General features: G+C 38.1%; 1 protein-coding gene across 1 annotated transcript; it reads right to left on the reverse strand.

The window, feature by feature from the left end:
• Positions 1-1,545: 1,545 nt before the first annotated feature.
• LOC128667185 (zinc finger protein 567) lies at positions 1,546-23,678 on the reverse strand. Its single transcript, XM_053722114.1, has 9 exons — positions 23,662-23,678; positions 21,340-21,442; positions 18,531-18,590; positions 10,107-10,251; positions 8,861-8,962; positions 8,252-8,353; positions 5,949-6,053; positions 3,601-3,705; positions 1,546-3,046 (listed from the first exon to the last, which is right to left on the reverse strand). The coding sequence occupies exons 2-9, from the start codon at positions 21,415-21,417 to the stop codon at positions 1,932-1,934; spliced, it is 1,812 nt and encodes a 603-aa protein (XP_053578089.1). The 5' UTR covers positions 21,418-21,442; positions 23,662-23,678; the 3' UTR covers positions 1,546-1,931.
• Between the last annotated feature and the right edge of the window lie 97 nt (positions 23,679-23,775).

A 23,775-nucleotide genomic window follows, 5' to 3' on the forward strand; every position in this document is an offset into this window, starting at 1 on the left:
ATTTCCCATGACACTTAGGCACTCTGATGTCCAGCCAAGCACTATGGAAAATGTCCTGAAAAATCTGGAGTGTCAAGGTTCGCCATCACTGAAATATGATGATTCTGCACAATATATACAGTATCTCACAAAAGTGAGTACACCCCTAACATTTTTGTAAATATTTTATTATATCTTTTCATGTGACAACACTGAAGAAATGACACTTTGCTACAATGTAAAGTAGTTAGTGTACAGCCTGTATAATAGTGTAAATTTGTTGTCCCTTCAAAATAACTCAACACACAGCCATTAATGTCTAAACCGTTGGCAACAAAAGTGAATACACCCCTAAGTGGAAATGTCCAAATTGGGCCCAATAAGCCATTTTCCCTCCACGGTGTCATGTGACACGTTAGTGTTACAAGGTCTCAGGTGTGAATGGGGTGCAGGTGTGTTAAATTTGGTGTTATCGCTCTCACACTCTCATACTGGTCACTGGAAGTTCAACATGGCACCTCATGGCAAAGAACTCTCTGAGGATCTAAAAAAAAGAATTGTTGCTCTACATAAAGATGACCTAGGCTATAAGAAGACTGCCAAGACCCTGAAACTGAGCTGCAGCACGGTGGGCAAGACCATACAGCAGTTTCACAGGACAGGTTTCACTCAGAACAGGCCTCGCCATGGTTGACCAAAGAAGTTGAGTGCACGTGCTCAGCGTCATATCCTGAGGTTGTCTTTGGGAAATAGACGTATGAGTGCTGCCAGCATTGCTACAGAGGTTGAAGGGGTGGGGTCAGCCTGACAGTGCTCAGACCATACGCCACACACTGCATAAAATTGGTCTGCATCAAATTGGTCTGCATGGCTATCATCCCAGAAGGAAGCCTCTTCTAAAGATGATGTCTCCAGACCTAAACCCCATTGAGCATCTGTGGGGCATCCTCAAACAGAAGGTGGGGGAGTGCAAGGTCTCCAACATCCACCAGCTCCTTCATGTCGTCATGGAGTAGTGCAAGAGGACTCCAGTGGCAACCTGTAAAGCTCTGGTGAACTCCATGCCCAAGAGGGTTAAGGCAATGCTGGAAAATAATGGTGGCCACACAAAATATTGACATTTTGGGCCCAATTTGGACATTTCCACTTAGGGGTGTACTCACTTTTGTTTCCAACGGTTAAGACATTAATGGCTGTGTGTTGAGTTATTTTGAGGGGACAGCAAATGTACCCTGTTATACATTACTTTACATTGTAGCTAAGTGTCATTTCTACAGTGTTGTCACATGAAAATTTATAATAAAATATTTACAAAAATGTGAGGGTTGTACTCACTTTTGTGAGATACTGTATATATATATATATATATATATATATATATAGTGTTAGTTTATCTTAGTTCCAGTGAAAAAGAACAATTCTGCAAACAAGCTCAGAGTTTCTTATGTTTGGCACACACATAAGTAGATCACACTGACTGATTAAAGAGTAGACCTAGTGTCACTGAAGTATATGGCCCTCCACTTTGTATCATACAGAAGAAAGAACATGAATGAAACCACTTACTCTGGCTGGTATGTATTTGGACATTGGTGGTTAAATAAAAATACTAGCACTATGATGTACATTTGAAAAAACAATATTATTTATAACAAACTCTGGTGGTTTAACAGTTTTTTATCTTGCTTATTATCAAAGAACAATAGATGATGATGAGAGGAGGCTGTCTGGCAACAACGGTGAAAGTTTTGTTAACATGGTGGCATCCAAAATCCCAGGAATTTGCATTGGGTTTTCAGCCTCTTGGGACCGTGGAATACTGAAGGATTGGTGCTTAAGTTTTAATCCAAAGACTCAAAGAATGTTATGGTTGGTATTTTTTGTAAAGTGTGGTTTTCTATATCTTACAACCCTATTTGAACATATCAGAGAAGCTTCATAGAAATATACGTCTATTCTACTTCATGAATCCTATGATGTCGAGTTAGAGTTGATCTTTCCGTGAAGCATTTACCACATTCCTGGCATATATATGGTTTCTCTCCTGTATGAGTTCTTAAGTGAATCCTAAGTCTTGGCCTCTGAGAAAAGCTTTTGCCACATGTCTGACAAACATAAGGTTTCTCTCCTTTATGAAACTTTCGGTGCCGATTCATATTTGACCTTTCTGAGAAACCTTTACCACATTCCTGGCAAATAAATGGTTTTTCACCTGTATGAATCCTTTGGTGGATCTTAAGTCTTTCCCCATGAAAAAAGCCTTTCCCACATGTATGACAAATATAGGGTTTCTCTCCCTTATGACTCTTGCAGTGTCGAATCAGATTTGACTGTGATGAGAAATGTTTTCCGCATTCCTTGCAAATGTACAGTTTCTCTCCTGTATGAGTTGTGTCGTGAACCAAAAGGTCTGTCCCCTGTGAAAAACACTTTACAGATGTCTGACAGACATAGGGCTTCACTCCAGTATGGATTAGTCTATGCTTAGAAAGAAATTGTGCTTCCAAGAAGCCTTCCCCACATGTCTGACAGACATACGATTTCTCTCCTGTATGACTGTCTTCATGTTTACCAAGATTCAATGCGTAAGAAAAGCCTTTCTCACCAGTCTCATAAACAAAAGGTCTTTCTCCTATATGAGTTCTAGTGTGTCTTTCTAGTTTTGATTTTAGTTTAAAACACATTTTACAAACAGGGCAAATATATAGTTCCTTGTCTGTATCAACTGAGTGATGAGAAACAGAGAACTTCGATTTTAAATTAAATGTTTTACCATTTTCATAAAGCAAATTTTGTCCGTCCCAATTTGCACTGTTAGTGATCGCAGAATCTTTAACTGTACTTGCTCTGCATTGCGTATTGTAACATCCTATGACTTGCTTGTCATTTAAATCAAGGGCTTGTGGCATGAAATGATAAGATACTGTAGGAAATAACACATTTTGGTTCTTGTAAGAGTCTTTGCTTTGAATCAACTGAGAGATGTCTATATTATCTTCCACTATCGTCTCTGATGTATATACAGCTTTGTGGGATTCATCAGAAATAAGCTCGCTCACAGATTCACCTATAGAAATGGATTAAAATAGGTGATTTATTTCTCTCTCTCTTAATCGAGAACCATATGAGGCTGCAGTGAAAAGAAAAAAACAAGCAGATAAAAATGAACAAAAACATAGAATATTGTAGTGCATTTATGTTACATATCCATGTCCCCAACAAACAGTGGAATTGAACTTTAGTTATTTCACATTAAGTAATTAATTGAAGTGAAATGTAACATAACAGCTTTCTTGGCTTTTGTCACTTTATCAAGCTAACTTCTTCTGACCATTATCCTTAATATCAAAATAAAACCGTAAAGTGTTAAAGGGACAGTGTACGGTCCCTTTCAAGGGGAGAACATTTGAGGGTACACTGTCCCTTTAAAGAATGTTTTTATTGCACTGTTCGCATATAACTACGTGTTTAACCTCTGCAAAATACGTTTTTAAAGTCAGCTCCAATGCAGCAATGACTACTGGGATGTAGCTAAACACAATTGGGAGCTGTAGGTATAAGATAAAACAATTTTGGGCACTTTTTTACCCTTGTAAATAACGTATTATAATTAGTCAGCACCTGCGCCAGGGTCGGGAGCGTTGTCCTCCTGCTTAACATAATCATCTGTCTTCTCCTCTTCTTCCGTCTTTGTTATGACGGTATCAGGAATCCCTTCATGGTGACCTGTTATTGCCGAGAAAATATTATGGAGAGTTTTTATACAATAAATAAGAGTTGCTGGGTATCTTCTTTATATGATACAAACTATGGGTTATTTGGGATTTAAAGGAACAAAGTATGTATACAATCAATAAAAAGCGACGTAAAACCCACAATTTCAAAAGTATTCTTGCAAAACTGCTGCCATATAGTGCTCCACACGTGCACGCTCCTGAGCCTACCTAGGTATTCTCTTCAACAAAGCATAACATGAGAATTGCTTTTTTTTTTAATTGTAAGTTCTCTGTGAATCAATCATAAAAATGGAGTTTCATGTCCCTTTAAAGGGAAAGTAAATACCAAAAATGTTATTGTTTAAAAAGATAGATAATCTCTTTATTACCCATTCCCCTGTTTTGCTTAAACCAACACAGTTATATAAATGTACTTTTTACCTCTGTGATTACCTTGTATCTAAGCCTCTGCAGACTGCCACTTATCTCAGTTATATTAATATACTTTTTACCTCTGTGATTACCTTGTATCTGAGCCTCTGCAGACTGCCACTTATCTCAGTTATATTAATATACTTTTTACCTCTGTGATTACCTTGTATCTAAGCCTCTGCAGACTGCTCCTTATCTCAGTTATATTAATATACTTTTTACCTCTGTGATTACCTTGTATCTAAGCCTCTGCAGACTGCTCCTTATCTCAGTTATATTAATATACTTTTTACCTCTGTGATTACCGTGTATCTAAACCTCTGCTGACTGCCTCCTTATCTCAGTTATATTAATATACTTTTTACCTCTGTGATTACCCTGTATCTAAGCCTCTGCAGACTGCTCCTTATTTCAGTTATATTAATATACTTTTTACCTCTGTGATTACCCTGTATCTAAGCCTCTGCAGACTGCTCCTTATCTCAGTTATATTAATATACTTTTTACCTCTGTGATTACCGTGTATCTAAACCTCTGCTGACTGCCTCCTTATCTCAGTTATATTAATATACTTTTTACCTCTGTGATTACCTTGTATCTAAGCCTCTGCAGACTGCTCCTTATCTCAGTTATATTAATATACTTTTTACCTCTGTGATTACCTTGTATCTAAGCCTCTGCAGACTGCTCCTTATCTCAGTTATATTAATATACTTTTTACCTCTGTAATTGCCTTGTATCTAAGCCTCTCCAGACTGCTCCTTATCTCAGTTATATTAATATACTTTTTACCTCTGTGATTACCTTATATCTAAACCTTTGCAGACTGCCCCTTATCTCAGTTATATTAATATACTTTTTACCTCTATAATTGCCTTGTATCTAAGCCTCTGCTGACTGCCTCCTCAACTCAGATCTTTTGACAGACTTGCATTACAGGCAATTAGTGCTGACTCTTAACTTCACGTGCATGAGCACAGTGTTATCTATATGAAACACATGAACTAATGCCCTCTAGCTGTGAAAAACTGTCAAATGCATTCAGCTGAGAGGTGGCCTTTAACAGCTTAGAAATTAGCATATGAACCTACCTAGGTTTAGATTTCAACTAAGAATAACAAGAGAACAAAGTAAATTTGATGATAAAAGTAAATTAGAAAGTTGTTTAAAATGACATGCCCTACCTGAATCATGAAAGTTTAATTTGGACTTTACTATCCCTTTAAGACTCTTTATAGCTGTTACTTCAGTACAATGTTACATGTATGTGGAAATTCCAGACCCATTCTTATTTTAGAAGAGGCAACATGATTGCTTAAAGGGACAGTGTACACCAATTTTCATATAACTGCATGTAATGGACACTACTATAATGAAGAATATGCACAGATACGGATATAAAATCCAGTATAAAACCTTTTAAATACTTATTAGAAGCTCCAATTTTAGCACGGTTTATGAGGTTAGGCTGGAACACCCAGTGAAAGGGTCTGGAAAAACAAAAAGAGCAGACCGTCCCCACCTCCCCCAGTCTGCATATGAAAAGACGGATAACATAAACAGGAGCAGCAGGAATCTGTAGACCTGGGTATACATCTGATACTTCAGGGCTTGGTTAGGAGTTTGAAAATAAAGTGTAGAACATTTGAGGGTACACTGTCCCTTTAAAATTTGAGGGTACACTGTAACTTTAAATAATGTTTAACCCCTGCAAACCAATGCTCCAAGGACTACTGTGATGTTGCTGAACACATCTGGGAGCTGTAGGAATAAGGTCAACCCCTTCTTTACCCTTGTAAATAACATATAATTAGTCAGCACCTGCGCCAGGGTCAGGAGCGTTGTCCTCCTGCTGACCATAATCATCTGTCTTCTCCTCTTCTTCCGTCTTTGTTATTACGGTATCAGGAATCCCTTCATGGTGACCTGTTATTGCCGGGAAAATATTATAGAGAGTTTTTATACAATAAATAAGAGTTGCTGGGTCTAGCTTCATTATATGATACTAATTAAGGGTTATCAGGATTTAAAGGGACAAAGTATGTATACAATCAATAAAAAGGGACAAGAAATCCACAATTTCAAAAGTATTCTTGCAAAACAGCTGCCAGTTTTAAATCGTGAATTTAAATTCTTGGGTTTTATGTTCCTAGGTGATGAGCATTGTATATGTTACCATGGTGATAAGCATTGTACATGTTACCATAGTGATGAGCACTGTATATGTTACCATGGTGATGAGCACTGTATATGTTACCATGGTGATGAACATTGTATATGTTACCAAGGGTGATAAGCACTGTATATGTTACCATGGTGATGAGCATTGTATATGTTACCATGGTGATGAGCACTGTATGTTATCATGGTGATGAGCACTGTATATGTTACCATGGTGATGAGCACTGTATATGTTATCATGGTGATGAGCACTGTATATGTTACCATGGTGATGAGCACTGTATGTATTGAATCAATAAAAAGGGACATGAAATCCACAATTTCAAAAGTATTCTTGCAAAACTGCTGCCAGTTTTAAATCGTGAAATTAAATTATTGGGTTTTATGTTCCTTGGTGATGAGCATTGTATATGTTACCATGGTGATGAGCATTGTACATGTTACTATGGTGATGAGCACTGTATATGTTACCATGGTGATACACATTGTATATGTTACCATGGTGATGAGCACTGTATATGTTACCATGGTGATGAGCACTGTATATGTTACCATGGTGATGAGCATTGTATATGTTACCATGGTGATAAGCATTGTATATGTTACCATGGTGATGAGCACTGTATGTTATCATGGTGATGAGCACTGTATATGTTACCATGGTGATGAGCACTGTATATGTTACCATGGTGATGAGCACTGTATATGTTACCATGGTGATAAGCATTGTATATGTTACCATGGTGATACGCATTGTATATGTTACCATGGTGATGAGCACTGTATGTTATCATGGTGATGAGCACTGTATATGTTACCATGGTGATGAGCATTGTATACGTTACCATGGTGATGAGCACTGTATGTTATCATGATGATGAGCACTGTATATGTTACCATGGTGATGAGCATTGTATACGTTACCATGGTGATGAGCACTGTATGTTATCATGGTGATGAGCACTGTATATGTTACCATGGTGAGGAGCATTGTATATGTTACCATGGTGATACGCATTGTTTATGTTACCATGGTGATGAGCACTGTATATGTTACCATGGTGATGAGCACTGTATATGTTACCATGGTGATGAGCACTGTATGTTATCATGGTGATGAGCACTGTATATGTTACCATGGTGATGAGCACTGTATATGTTACCATGGTGATGAGCACTGTATATGTTACCATGGTGATGAGCATTGTATATGTTACCATGGTGATAAGCATTGTATATGTTACCATGGTGATGAGCACTGTATGTTATCATGGTGATGAGCACTGTATATGTTACCATGGTGATGAGCACTGTATATGTTACCATGGTGATGAGCATTGTACATGTTACTATGGTGATGAGCACTGTATATGTTACCACGGTGATGAGCACTGTATGTTATCATGGTGATGAGCACTGTATATGTTACCATGGTGATGAGCACTGTATATGTTACCATGGTGATGAGCACTGTATATGTTACCATGGTGATAAGCATTGTATATGTTACCATGGTGATACGCATTGTATATGTTACCATGGTGATGAGCACTGTATGTTATCATGGTGATGAGCACTGTATATGTTACCATGGTGATAAGCATTGTATATGTTACCATGGTGATGAGCACTGTATGTTATCATGATGATGAGCACTGTATATGTTACCATGGTGATGAGCATTGTATACGTTACCATGGTGATGAGCACTGTATGTTATCATGGTGATGAGCACTGTATATGTTACCATGGTGAGGAGCATTGTATATGTTACCATGGTGATACGCATTGTTTATGTTACCATGGTGATGAGCACTGTATATGTTACCATGGTGATGAGCACTGTAGATGTTATCATGGTGATGAGCACTGTAGATGTTATCATGGTGATGAGCAAATGTTTCCTCTGACCAGCAAACCCCATCTATAGCATTTATACTTACTGCTACTATTAATAACATGCACGTCTTGATCCAGCACTTCCAACTGGCTTGTTACATCATCCGACTGTTTAGCATTAGATGTGATCTCAACGTTATTTTCTCCTACACAAAAATGTAAAGATGAAGACAATTTATGTTGTTTTTTTGAAGGCACATAACAATGAATATAAAATGCACCACAGAAGAACTGCTGCGATTTGCCTAAACTTGCTCAAATGTTTTGGAAAAAAGTCAATACAGATTTGGTCAGATAGGGCGCTTGCACGCACGGTTAGCAGTTACACATGGGCCAAGTGCTAGTGGTTATGTTGTACAGGTGAGAAAGCACAAGGTTTTGATGTAAACATTGTATATGTTACCATGATGACGAGCACAGTATATGTTACCAGGGTGACGAGCACAGTATATGTTACCATGGTGACGAGCACTGTATATGTTACCATGGTGTTAAGCAATGTATATGTTACTATGGTGATAAGCAATGTATATGTTACTATGGTGATAAGCATAGTATATGTTACCATGGTGTTAACCAATGTATTTGTTACCATGGTAATGAGCAAATGTTTTCTCTGACCAGCAAACCCCATTTCTTGCATGTACACTTACTGCTACTATTAATAACATGCACGTCTTGATCCAACGCTTCCAACCGACTTGTTACATCATCCGACTGTTCAGCATTAAATGCCATCTCAACGTTATTTTCTCCTGCACAAAAATGTAAAGATGAAGGAACATAAAAGTGAATATGAAACGCACCACAGAAGAATTACTGCAATTTGCTTAAACGTGTTCAAATCTTTTTGCAAAATAAGTTATTACAGGTTTTGTTGAAGAGTTGCCAGTTACACATGGTCCGAGAGCTAGTGGTGATTTTGTACAAGTGAGAAAGCACAAGTTCTGGATAATGATGTGCGAATGAATAAGAAAAACAAAAATCACAAATTCTGTAATAACTATTTACGTATTTGATACATTTTATTCTTATCTATTGCTACATAAATTGAGAGATGGTACAAAGTGACAAAAACAATACATTTCATCTTTGATCTATACTGGAAGATTAAATACAGAGTTTGGGCTATTTCTAGACTCATCTCGCCGAGTACCCAGTGGGTGTATACAAGCTAATGTAATTGCACAAGCACTTTGTCCTGTGTTAGCCAATCAAGTTATCTGCAAGGTTTGTGTAACATTCATCTGCAAATCTACAACTACCGGTTCTTTCTTGTTATATACTGAAGAGAAAAATGTATTTAAAACTTCTGCCTCCTCTTGATTCTCACTAAGTAAACCCCCCATTGCAGATTTCAATGGGCCAACATTTTCATTCTTACATCTGGGCATTAATGTACTTAAAGGGTCCGTGTATTGAAAAATTGGTTTCTCAATGGGTTTCCAATTACTCGTTATACCAGCTGCAGAGTTTAAAATGTGATGTGATATTATTTATATTTAGATAAAACAATTCTTATTTATTAAGTGGTAACGTTTCAGGGTTCGCAGATGTCTGGTCTGAGGAAGGGGTCTGTTTTATCTAAATTCAGTGAGTGCAGTCCCTGCTTGACAAATACTATATATATATATGTGTGTGTGTGTGATACATAAATATATAAAATGCTAGCAAATTTCATATGTGTGCCACCTTGGCATTTGAGCTAAAGGAGCGCTACACCTGTTCTATATGGCATAGTGACCACCAGCATACACCCCATTCAGCCCACTATAAAAAGATGAAAATGTATTCACTCAAATAGCCGCAAATTATTCTAGGATTTGCTCTGTAATGATCTTATGTTTTCTTGATAAACCCTGAGACGTTTCTAATTCCAAATTAAAAAAACAGTATTACCTGAGCTCCTGTGTGTTGAGACTTCTGCAGTACTGAGCACTTGACGATTCTCCATCACGACATCTTTGTAAAGTTTCTGTCCCTCTATATACGCCCACTCCTCCATAGAGAAATACATAGCAACATCGTCACACTTTATAGGGACCTGAAACACACACAGCGCTGACACAGAGACCGATACTGACAGAGCCAGGATAATGTTACAGACACAGACAGTAGGCAGAAAACACACACACATACTAATCAGTGAAACACAGATACTGATACTGACAGTGCCAGGATAATGTTACTGATATCATGCAGACACAGACAGTAGGTAGAAAACACACACATACTAATCAGTGATACACAGATACAGTGCCAGGATAATGTTACTGATCTCATGCAGACACAGACAGTAGGTAGAAAACACACACACATACTAATCAGTGATACACAGATACTGATACTGACAGTGCCAGGATAATGTTACTGATCTCATGCAGACACAGACAGTAGATAGAAAACACACACATACTAATCAGTGATGCACAGATACTGACAGTGCCAGGATAATGTTACTGATCTCATGCAGACACAGACAGTGCCAGGATAATGTTACTGATCTCATTCAGACACAGACAGTAGATATAAAACACACACATACTAATCAGTGATACACAGATACTGACAGAGCCAGGATAATGTTACTGATCTCATGCAGACACAGACAGTAGATAGAAAACACACACATACTAATCAGTGATACACAGATACTGACAGTGCCAGGATAATGTTACTGATCTCATGCAGACACAGACAGTAGGTAGAAAACACACACATACTAATCAGTGATACACAGATACAGTGCCAGGATAATGTTACTGATCTCATGCAGACACAGACAGTAGGTAGAAAACACACACATACTAATCAGTGAAACACAGATACTGACAGTGCCAGGATAATGTTACTGATCTCATGCAGATACAAACAGTAGGTATAAAACACACACATACATACTAATCAGTGATACACAGATACTGACAGTGCCAGGATAATGTTACTGATCTCATGCAGACACAGACAGTAGGTAGAAAACACACACACATACTAATCAGTGATACACAGATAATGACAGTGCCAGGATAATGTTACTGATCTCATTCAGACACAGACAGTAGATAGAAAACACACACATACTAATCAGTGATACACAGATACTGACAGAGCCAGGATAATGTTACTGATCTCATGCAGACACAGACAGTAGATATAAAACACACACATACTAATCAGTGATACACAGATACTGACAGAGCCAGGATAATGTTACTGATCTCATGCAGACACAGACAGTAGGTAGAAAACACAAACATACTAATCAGTGATGCAGATACTGACAGAGCCAGGGTAATGTTACTGATCTCATGCATACACAGACAGTAGGTAGAAAACACACACATGCTAATCAGTTAAACACAGATACTGACAGTGCCAGGATAATGCTACTGATCTCATGCAGACACAGACAGTAGGTAGAAAACACACACATACTAATCAGTGATACACAGATACTGAGAGTGCCAGGATAATGTTACTGATCTCATGCAGACACAGACAAAGGTATAAAACACACACATACTAATCAGTGATACACAGATACTGATACTGACAGTGTCAGATTAATGTTACTGATCTCATGCAGATACAAACAGTAGGTATAAAACACACACATACTAATCAGTGATACACAGATACTGATACTGGCAGTGCCAGGATAATGGTACTGATCTCATGCAGACACAGACAGTAGGTAGAAAACACAAACATACTAATCAGTGATGCACAGATACTGACAGAGCCAGGGTAATGTTACTGATCTCATGCAGACACAGACAGTAGGTAGAAAACACACACATGCTAATCAGTTAAACACAGATACTGACAGTGCCAGGATAATGCTACTGATCTCATGCAGACACAGACAGTAGGTAGAAAACACACACATACTAATCAGTGATACACAGATACTGAGAGTGCCAGGATAATGTTACTGATCTCATGCAGACACAGACAAAGGTATAAAACACACACATACTAATCAGTGATACACAGATACTGACAGTGCCAGGATAATGCTACTGATCTCATGCAGACACAGACAGTAGGTAGAAAACACACACATACTAATCAGTGATACACAGATACTGAGAGTGCCAGGATAATGTTACTGATCTCATGCAGACACAGACAAAGGTATAAAACACACACATACTAATCAGTGATACACAGATACTGATACTGTCAGTGCCAGGATAATGTTACTGATCTCATGCAGACACAGGCAGTAGGTAGAAAACACACACACATACTAATCAGTGATACACAGATACTGACAATGCCAGGTTAATGTTTCTAATCTCATGCAGACACAGACAGTAGGTAGAAAACACACACATACTAATCAGTAAAACACAGATACTGACAGTGCCAGGATAATGTTACTGATCTCATGCAGACACAGACAGTAGGTATAAAACACGCACATACTAATCAGTGATACACAGATACAGTGCCAGTATAATGTTACTGATCTCATGCAGACACAGACAGTAGGTAGAAAACACACACACATACTAATCAGTGATACACAGATACTAATACTGACAGTGCCAGGATAATGTTACTGATCTCATGCAAACACAGACAGTAGGTAGAAAACACACACATACTAATCAGTGATACACAGATACTCTCAGTGCCAGGATAATGTTTCTAATCTCATGCAGACACAGACAGTAGGTATAAAACACACACATACTAATCAGTGATACACAGATACAGTGCCAGTATAATGTTACTGATCTCATGCAGACACAGACAGTAGGTATAAAACACACACATACTAATCAGTGATACACAGATACTAATACTGACAGTGCCAGGATAATGTTACTGATCTCATGCAGACACAGACAGTAGGTATAAAACACACACATACTAATCAGTGATACACAGATACTAATACTGACAGTGCCAGGATAATGTTACTGATCTCATGCAGACACAGACAGTAGGTAGAAAACACACACATACTAATCAGTGATACACAGATACTGACAGTGCCAGGTTAATGTTTCTAATCTCATGCAGACACAGACAGTAGGTAGAAAACACACACATACTAAACAGTGATACAGAGATACAGTGCCAGTATAATGTTACTGATCTCATGCAGACACAGACAGTAGGTAGAAAACACACACATACTAATCAGTGATACACAGATACTGACAGTGCCAGGTTAATGTTTCTAATCTCATGCAGACACAGACAGTAGGTATAAAACACACACATACTAATCAGTGATACACAGATACTAATACTGACAGTGCCAGGATATTGTTACTGATCTCATGCAGACACAGACAGTAGGTATAAAACACACACATACTAATCAGTGATACACAGATACAGTGCCAGGATAATGTTACTGATCTCATGCAGACACAGACAGTAGGTAGAAAACACACACACATACTAATCAGTGATACACAGATACTGATACTGACAGAGCCAGGATAATGTTACTGATCTCATGCAGACACAGACAGTAGATAGAAAACACACACATACTAATCAGTGATGCACAGATACTGACAGTGCCAGGATAATGTTACTGATCTCATGCAGACACAGACAGTGCCAGGATAATGTTACTGATCTCATTCAGACACAGACAGTAGATATAAAACACACACATACTAATCAGTGATACACAGATACTGACAGAGCCAGGATAATGTTACTGATCTCATGCAGACACAGACAGTAGATATAAAACACACACATACTAATCAGTGATACACAGATACTGACAGAGCCAGGATAATGTTACTGATCTCATGCAGACACAGACAGTAGATAGAAAACACACACATACTAATCAGTGATACACAGATACTGACAGTGCCAGGATAATGTTACTGATCTCATGCAGACACAGACAGTAGGTAGAAAACACACACATACTAATCAGTGATACACAGATACAGTGCCAGGATAATGTTACTGATCTCATGCAGACACAGACAGTAGGTAGAAAACACACACATACTAATCAGTGAAACACAGATACTGACAGTGCCAGGATAATGTTACTGATCTCATGCAGATACAAACAGTAGGTATAAAACACACACATACATACTAATCAGTGATACACAGATACTGACAGTGCCAGGATAATGTTACTGATCTCATGCAGACACAGACAGTAGGTAGAAAACACACACACATACTAATCAGTGATACACAGATAATGACAGTGCCAGGATAATGTTACTGATCTCATTCAGACACAGACAGTAGATAGAAAACACACACATACTAATCAGTGATACACAGATACTGACAGAGCCAGGATAATGTTACTGATCTCATGCAGACACAGACAGTAGATATAAAACACACACATACTAATCAGTGATACACAGATACTGACAGAGCCAGGATAATGTTACTGATCTCATGCAGACACAGACAGTAGGTAGAAAACACAAACATACTAATCAGTGATGCAGATACTGACAGAGCCAGGGTAATGTTACTGATCTCATGCATACACAGACAGTAGGTAGAAAACACACACACACACTAATCAGTGATACACAGATACTGATACTGGCAGTGCCAGGATAATGTTACTGATCTCATGCAGACACAGACAGTAGGTAGAAAACACACACATGCTAATCAGTTAAACACAGATACTGACAGTGCCAGGATAATGCTACTGGTCTCATGCAGACACAGACAGTAGGTAGAAAACACACACATACTGATCAGTGATACACAGATACTGAGAGTGCCAGGATAATGTTACTGATCTCATGCAGACACAGACAAAGGTATAAAACACACACATACTAATCAGTGATACACAGATACTGATACTGACAGTGTCAGATTAATGTTACTGATCTCATGCAGATACAAACAGTAGGTATAAAACACACACATACTAATCAGTGATACACAGATACAGTGCCAGTATAATGTTAGTGATCTCATGCAGACACAGACAGTAGGTACAAAACACACACATACTAATCAGTGATACACAGATACTGACAGTGCCAGGTTAATGTTTCTAATCTCATGCAGACACAGACAGTAGGTATAAAAACACACACATACTAATCAGTGATACACAGATACTGATACTGTCAGTGCCAGGATAATGTTACTGATCTCATGCAGACACAGGCAGTAGGTAGAAAACACACACATACTAATCAGTGATACACAGATACTGACAGTGCCAGGATAATGTTACTGATCTCATGCAGACACAGACAGTAGGTAGAAAACGCAGACAAATACTAATCAGTGATACTCAGATACTAATACTGACAGTGCCAGGATAATGTTACTGATCTCATGCAAACACAGACAGTAGGTAGAAAACACACACATACTAATCAGTGATACACAGATACTCTCAGTGCCAGGATAATGTTTCTAATCTCATGCAGACACAGACAGTAGGTATAAAACACACACATACTAATCAGTGATACACAGATACAGTGCCAGTATAATGTTACTGATCTCATGCAGACACAGACAGTAGGTATAAAACACACACATACTAATCAGTGATACACAGATACTAATACTGACAGTGCCAGGATAATGTTACTGATCTCATGCAGACACAGACAGTAGGTATAAAACACACACATACTAATCAGTGATACACAGATACTAATACTGACAGTGCCAGGATAATGTTACTGCTCTCATGCAGACACAGACAGTAGGTAGAAAACACACACATACTAATCAGTGATACACAGATACTGACAGTGCCAGGTTAATGTTTCTAATCTCATGCAGACACAGACAGTAGGTAGAAAACACACACATACTAAACAGTGATACAGAGATACAGTGCCAGTATAATGTTACTGATCTCATGCAGACACAGACAGTAGGTAGAAAACACACACATACTAATCAGTGATACACAGATACTGACAGTGCCAGGTTAATGTTTCTAATCTCATGCAGACACAGACAGTAGGTATAAAACACACACATACTAATCAGTGATACACAGATACTAATACTGACAGTGCCAGGATATTGTTACTGATCTCATGCAGACACAGACAGTAGGTATAAAACACACACATACTAATCAGTGATACACAGATACAGTGCCAGGATAATGTTACTGATCTCATGCAGACACAGACAGTAGGTAGAAAACACACACACATACTAATCAGTGATACACAGATACTGATACTGACAGAGCAAAGGATAATGTTACTGATCTCATGCAGACACAGACAGTAGATAGAAAACACACACATACTAATCAGTGATGCACAGATACTGACAGTGCCAGGATAATGTTACTGATCTCATGCAGACACAGACAGTGCCAGGATAATGTTACTGATCTCATTCAGACACAGACAGTAGATATAAAACACACACATACTAATCAGTGATACACAGATACTGACAGAGCCAGGATAATGTTACTGATCTCATGCAGACACAGACAGTAGATATAAAACACACACATACTAATCAGTGATACACAGATACTGACAGAGCCAGGATAATGTTACTGATCTCATGCAGACACAGACAGTAGATAGAAAACACACACATACTAATCAGTGATACACAGATACTGACAGTGCCAGGATAATGTTACTGATCTCATGCAGACACAGACAGTAGGTAGAAAACACACACATACTAATCAGTGATACACAGATACAGTGCCAGGATAATGTTACTGATCTCATGCAGACACAGACAGTAGGTAGAAAACACACACATACTAATCAGTGAAACACAGATACTGACAGTGCCAGGATAATGTTACTGATCTCATGCAGATACAAACAGTAGGTATAAAACACACACATACATACTAATCAGTGATACACAGATACTGACAGTGCCAGGATAATGTTACTGATCTCATGCAGACACAGACAGTAGGTAGAAAACACACACACATACTAATCAGTGATACACAGATAATGACAGTGCCAGGATAATGTTACTGATCTCATTCAGACACAGACAGTAGATAGAAAACACACACATACTAATCAGTGATACACAGATACTGACAGAGCCAGGATAATGTTACTGATCTCATGCAGACACAGACAGTAGGTAGAAAACACACACATACTAATCAGTGATACACAGATACTGACAGTGCCAGGTTAATGTTTCTAATCTCATGCAGACACAGACAGTAGGTAGAAAACACACACATACTAAACAGTGATACAGAGATACAGTGCCAGTATAATGTTACTGATCTCATGCAGACACAGACAGTAGGTAGAAAACACACACATACTAATCAGTGATACACAGATACTGACAGTGCCAGGTTAATGTTTCTAATCTCATGCAGACACAGACAGTAGGTATAAAACACACACATACTAATCAGTGATACACAGATACTAATACTGACAGTGCCAGGATATTGTTACTGATCTCATGCAGACACAGACAGTAGGTATAAAACACACACATACGAATCAGTGATACAGATAATGACAGTGCCAGGATAATGTTACTGATCTCATGCAGACACAGACAGTAGGTAGAAAACACACACACATACTAATCAGTGATACACAGATGCAGTGCCAGGATATTGTTACTGATCTCATGCAGACACAGACAGTAGGTAGAAAACACACACACATACTAATCAGTGATACACAGATACTGACAGTGCAGGATAATGTTACTGATCTCATGCAGACACAGACAGTACGTATAAAACACACACATACTAATCAGTGATACACAGATACTGACAGTGCCCGGATAATGTTACTGATCTCATGCAGACACAGACAGTAGGTACAAAACACTCACATACTAATCAGTGATACACAGATACTGACAGTGCCAGTATAATGTTTCTAATCTCATGCAGACACAGACAGTAGGTAGAAAACACACACACATACTAATCAGTGATACACAGATACTGACAGTGCCAGGATAATGTTACTAATCGCATGCAGACACAGACAGTAGGTATAAAACACACACATAATAATCAGTGATACACGGATACTGACAGTGCCAGGATAATGTTACTGATCTCATGCAGACACAGACAGTAGGTATAAAACACACACATACTAATCAGTGATACACAGATACTGACAGTGCCAGTATAATGTTTCTAATCTCATGCAGACACAGACAGTAGGTAGAAAACACACACACATACTAATCAGTGATACACAGATACTGACAGTGCCAGGATAATGTTACTAATCGCATGCAGACACAGACAGTAGGTACAAAACACACACAGAGGGAGTCATTGTGCCCTGGTGCTGGTATGATGTCACATTCTGTAGCAGTGCTCACCTCTCCTGTCAGCCGGTGACTGTAGCTGTTGGGGGAATTCTTCTTTACAATTGTGTATTCCTAAAGAGGGAGAGAGAAACTCACAATTCATAAATTGACATGAAACCCAATTGTTCACTTTCACGATTCCTATAGAGCAAGCCATTTTAACCCCTTAATGACCGGACCATTTTTCAATTTTCTTACCCTTAATGACAATGGCTATTTTTACATTTCTGCAGTGTTTGTGTTTAGCTGTAATTTTCCTCTTACTCATTTATTTTACCCACACATATTATATACCGTTTTTCTCGCCATTAAATGGACTTTCTAAAGATACCATTATTTTCATCATATCTTATAATTTACTATAAAAAAAAATATAAAATATGAGGAAAAAATTGAAAAAAACCACACTTTTTCTAACTTTTACCCCCAAAAGCTGTTACACATCTACAACCACCAAAAAACACCCATGCTAAATAGTTTCTAAATTTTGTCCCGAGTTTAGAAATACCCAATGTTTACATGTTCTTTGCTTTTTTTGCAAGTTATAGGGCCATAAATACAAGTAGCACTTTGCTATTTCCAAACCACTTTTTTTCAAAATTAGCGCTAGTTACATTGGAACACTGATATCTTTCAGGAATCCCTGAATATCCCTTGACATGTATATATTTATATTTAGAAGACATCCCAAAGCATTTATCTAGGCCCATTTTGGTATATTTCATGCCACCATTTCACCGCCAAATGCGATCAAATAAAAAAAATTGTTGACTTTTTCACAATTTTTTTCACAAACTTTAGGTTTCTCGCTGAATTTATTTACAAACAACTTGTGAAATTATGGCATAAATGGTTGTAAATACTTCTCTGGGATCCCCTTTGTTCAGAAATAGCAGACCTATATGGATTTGGCGTTGCTTTTTGGTAATTAGAAGGCTGCTAAATGCCGCTGCACACCACACGTGTATTATGCCCAGCAGTGAAGGGGTTAATTAGGGAGCTTGTAGGGAGCTTTTAGGTTTAATTTTAGCTTTAGTGTAGTGTAGTAGACAACCCAAATTATTGATCTAGGCCCATTTTGGTATATTTCATGCCACCATTTAACCGCCAAATACGATCAAATTAAAAAATAACTTAAATTTTTCACAATTTTAGGTTTCTCACTGAAATTATTTAAAAACAGCTTGTGCAATTATGGCACAAATGGTTGTAAATGCTTCTCTGTTTGTTCAGAAATAGCAGACATATATGGCTTTGGTGTTGCTTTTTGGTAATAATAAGGCCGTTAAATACTGCTGCGCACCACACTTGTAATATGCCCAGCAGTTAAGGGGTTAATTAGGTAGCTTGTGGGGTTAATTTTAAGCTTTAGTGTAGAGATCAGCCTCCCACCTGACACATCCCACCCCCTGATCCCCCCTGACCCCCCTCAAACAGCTCTCTTCCCTCCCCACCTCACAATTGTCACCGCCATCTTAAGTACTGGCAGAAAGTCTGCCAGTACTGAAATAAAAATATTTTTTTTTATTTTTTTTATCATACAGTCTGCAGTGATGGATCCCCCCTTACCCCACAATATCCCTGATCCCCCCATACATCTTTCTAACCCTCCCCCTCTATCTATTTGCCGCCATCTTGGGTACTGGCAGCTGTCTGCCAGTACCCAATTTGCTCCCCAAAATAGTTTTGTTTACTTTTTTATTATAAAATATTTGTTTTCTGTAGTGTAGCTGGCCCCCCTAAATAATCTACATCCCTCCCACTCCCAGATCCCTTACTAAAAAACAGAGATGCCCCTGCATCTACATCGATCTTGGTTTTTTTACAAGTTGCCGGCATATTTTGCGTGCGCGCAAATGCCTAGGGGTATAACTATTAAAAGCAGCTCCCACCCACCAACTAAGTTATGCACATAAATAGCCGATGCAGATGGGGCCACAGAGTGGCCCTTTCTGCATCGGTATGTGAAATGGGGGATTGTAGTGATGTACAATCCCTTGTAAGCAGCTGGAAGCGATCATGATCGCTTCCAGCACTTCAGACAACAGAGGACGTACCAGGTACGTCAACTGTCATTAAGGGAAGTTTTTTCTATGACGTACCTGGTACGTCCTCTGTCATTAAGGGGTTATAGGGACACTAAACCCAATTTTTTGCTTTTATGATTCAGATAGAGCAGCAATTTTAAGCAACTTTCTAATTTACTCCTATTATCAAGTTTTCTTCTTTCTCTTGCTATCTTTATTTAAAAAGCAGGAATGTAAAGCTTAGGAGCCGCCCCATTTTAGGTACAGCACCCTAGACAGCGCTTGCTTATTGGTGACTACTTTCAGCCAACCAATAAGCAAGCATAACCCAGGTTCTGAACCAAAAATGGGTCGGCTCTTAAGCTTTACATTCCTGCTTTTTTAAATAAAGATAGCAAGAGAATGAAGACAAATTGATAATAGGAGTAAATTAGAAAAGTTGCATTGCTTAAAATTGCTGCTCTATCTGAATCATTAAAGAAAATGTTGGATTTAGTATCCCTTTAAATAACTTTCCAAATAATGTCTATTATCTAATTTCTTTTTTTCTCTTCGTATCTGCTGTTGAAAAGGATACCTAGGTAGGCTAAGAATCTGCTGGTTGGTGACTGCAAATGTATGCCTCTTGTCTTTCAGCTAGCTCCCAGTAGTGCTCTTTCAACAAAGGATACCAAGAGAATGAAGCAAATTAGAAAGTTGCTTACGATTGCAAGTTCTATCTGAATCGTGAAAGAAAAATATTTGGATTTATTTCCCTTAATGTAATCCAACTGACATCTCCTAGCAACTCTCACCTCTCCGGTGAGCAGGTAGATGATGCCCAGAGCGTGATTTAAGAACTGCTCCGCCATCTGCCTCCTGTGTTCCTTCATCTTGCCAGTGACTCTGATGTGCCACCTATAAGGATGATATGTATAGCGTAAAGAGAAGTAAATCATTTGATTTCAAATAGAATTATTACATTTGCACACAATAGACAGAACAAAGTGAAACCAAAACAAAGTGAAAAAACATCTTTAAAGGGATCTGATACTAACATTCCATATTCATCATGAAACAGACTGGAAGGCTGAGAAACGCGTTACATGTTTTTAACTAAATCAGTTCTATTAATGTAATATTAAATGGTCTTCTGGTTTGGTGAGCGCTTATCTCAAAGAAATTGCGGTTTTTGAGACCGGTGTTCAGCAAGCTCAGATGATGATTAAAGGGACAGTCTACACCAGAATTGTTATTGTTTTAAAAGATAGATAATCCCTTGTTTACCCATTCCCTAGTTTTGCATAACCAACACAGTTATATTTATATATTTTTTACCTCTGTGATTATCTTGTATCTAAGCCTCTGCAGACTGACCCTTTATTTGTTCTTTTGACAGACTTGCAGTTTAGCCAATCAGTAATGGCTCCCAGGTAACTTCACGTGCACAAGCACAGTGTTATCTATATGAAAAACATGAACTAACACCCTCTAGTGGTGAAAAACCTGTTAAAATGCATTCTTAAGAGGCGGCCTTCAAGGTCTAAGAAATTAGCATATGAACCTCCTAAGTTAAGCTTTCAACTAAGAATACCATGAGAACAAAGAAAAATTGGTGATAAAAGTAAAATGGAAAATTGTTTAAAATGACATGCTCTATCTGAATCATGAAAGTTTTTTTGGAGTAGACTGTCCCTTTAACAGTTTTTAGTTGTAAAGTATTTTTTAATTATGTATTACATGGTTTATTTGTTTTTTTTACCTAATGTTATTGCACATTAAAGCCAATTTTTTTCTTTCATGATTCAGATTTCTAAATTACTCCTATTATCAAATTTTCTTCATTCTCTTGCTATCTTTATTTAAAAAGCAGGAATGTGATGCATGGGAGCCGGCTCATTTTTGGTTGAGAACCTGGGTTATGCTTGCTTATTGGAAGGTAAATGTAAGCCTCCAATAAGCAAGTGCTATCCATGGTGCTGAACCTAAAATGGGCTGGCTGCTAAGATTTACATCCCTGCTTTTAAAATAAAGATAGCAAGAGAATGAAGAAAAATTGATAATAGGAGTAAATAAGAAAGTTGGTTAAAATGTCATGCTCTATATGAACAATGAAAGAAAAAAAATGGGTTCAGTGTCCCTTTAATAGACTACAGTATAGTGTACATATAACTGGTGTGGCTTACTTTATTGCTATATTCGCTTTATTGCAGTGGTCTGGACCCAAACCTGCAATATCTCTGAGGTACGTCTGTACAGAGATAAAAAACAATCCTCCTAGCATATTATATGCACACAAATAATTGATGTCCATTTTAAACTAAGAGCTAGTAATATTTCTGTGTCAATTAACCCTTCCTGACTCACTGTGCTACATTACAGGAATAATTTAGTAATATCCCCAGTACCAATTAACCCTTCCTGACTCACTGTACTACATTACAGGAATAATTTAGTAATATCCCCAGTACCAATTAACCCTTCCTGACTCACTGTACTACACTACAGGAATCATTTAGTAATACCCCCAGTACCAATTAACCCTTCCTGGCTAACTGTACTACACACTTGAAATTAACCACTTCCTGAATAATCTAGTAATATCACCAGTACCATTTAACTCTTCCTAACTCATAATGCTACTTAACAAAAAATAGTCCCTTCCTGAGTCACCTAGTAATATCTGACAATACCAGTTAACCTCTTCCTGGCTTATTACACTACATTAGCTATGTTAACCCTTTCCTTAACCACTAATATCCCCAGTGTCATTTAATACTTTCGAACTCTATTACAACACAGGGGTTAACCTCTCCAGAATCCCTAAGAAATAGACAGTTAACCCTTCCTGCCTCACAACAGGGCTATAGCCTATAGTACATTAATGTTACAACCAATGCTACCCAGAAATCTCACTGTACTACAGCAAATACATTATCTTATTTCTATACCATCTAGTAACTTCCCCCAGAGTCAGTTAACCCTACCCACAGGTATTAACCCTATCCATCTCCATATTCACTGTAATAAAAAGATAGGAGCCACCAGCTCATTCTTTTCAGTAACCACGGACTGTTACTCCCTACAGAATATTCATCATTACACTTATCTCTCAATATACTCACAATTATACTTACCCCTTAGCAACCCAATAACAAAATAGAAAACCAAATGCGGAAGTGAGCACGACTACAACTCCCAGGAACGCTTGCGCGCGAGATAAATTGTGGCCAATCAGAACGTGTGAACGT

This window comes from Bombina bombina, chromosome 7, assembly GCF_027579735.1.
Source record: "Bombina bombina isolate aBomBom1 chromosome 7, aBomBom1.pri, whole genome shotgun sequence".
Classification (NCBI taxonomy): domain Eukaryota; kingdom Metazoa; phylum Chordata; class Amphibia; order Anura; family Bombinatoridae; genus Bombina; species Bombina bombina.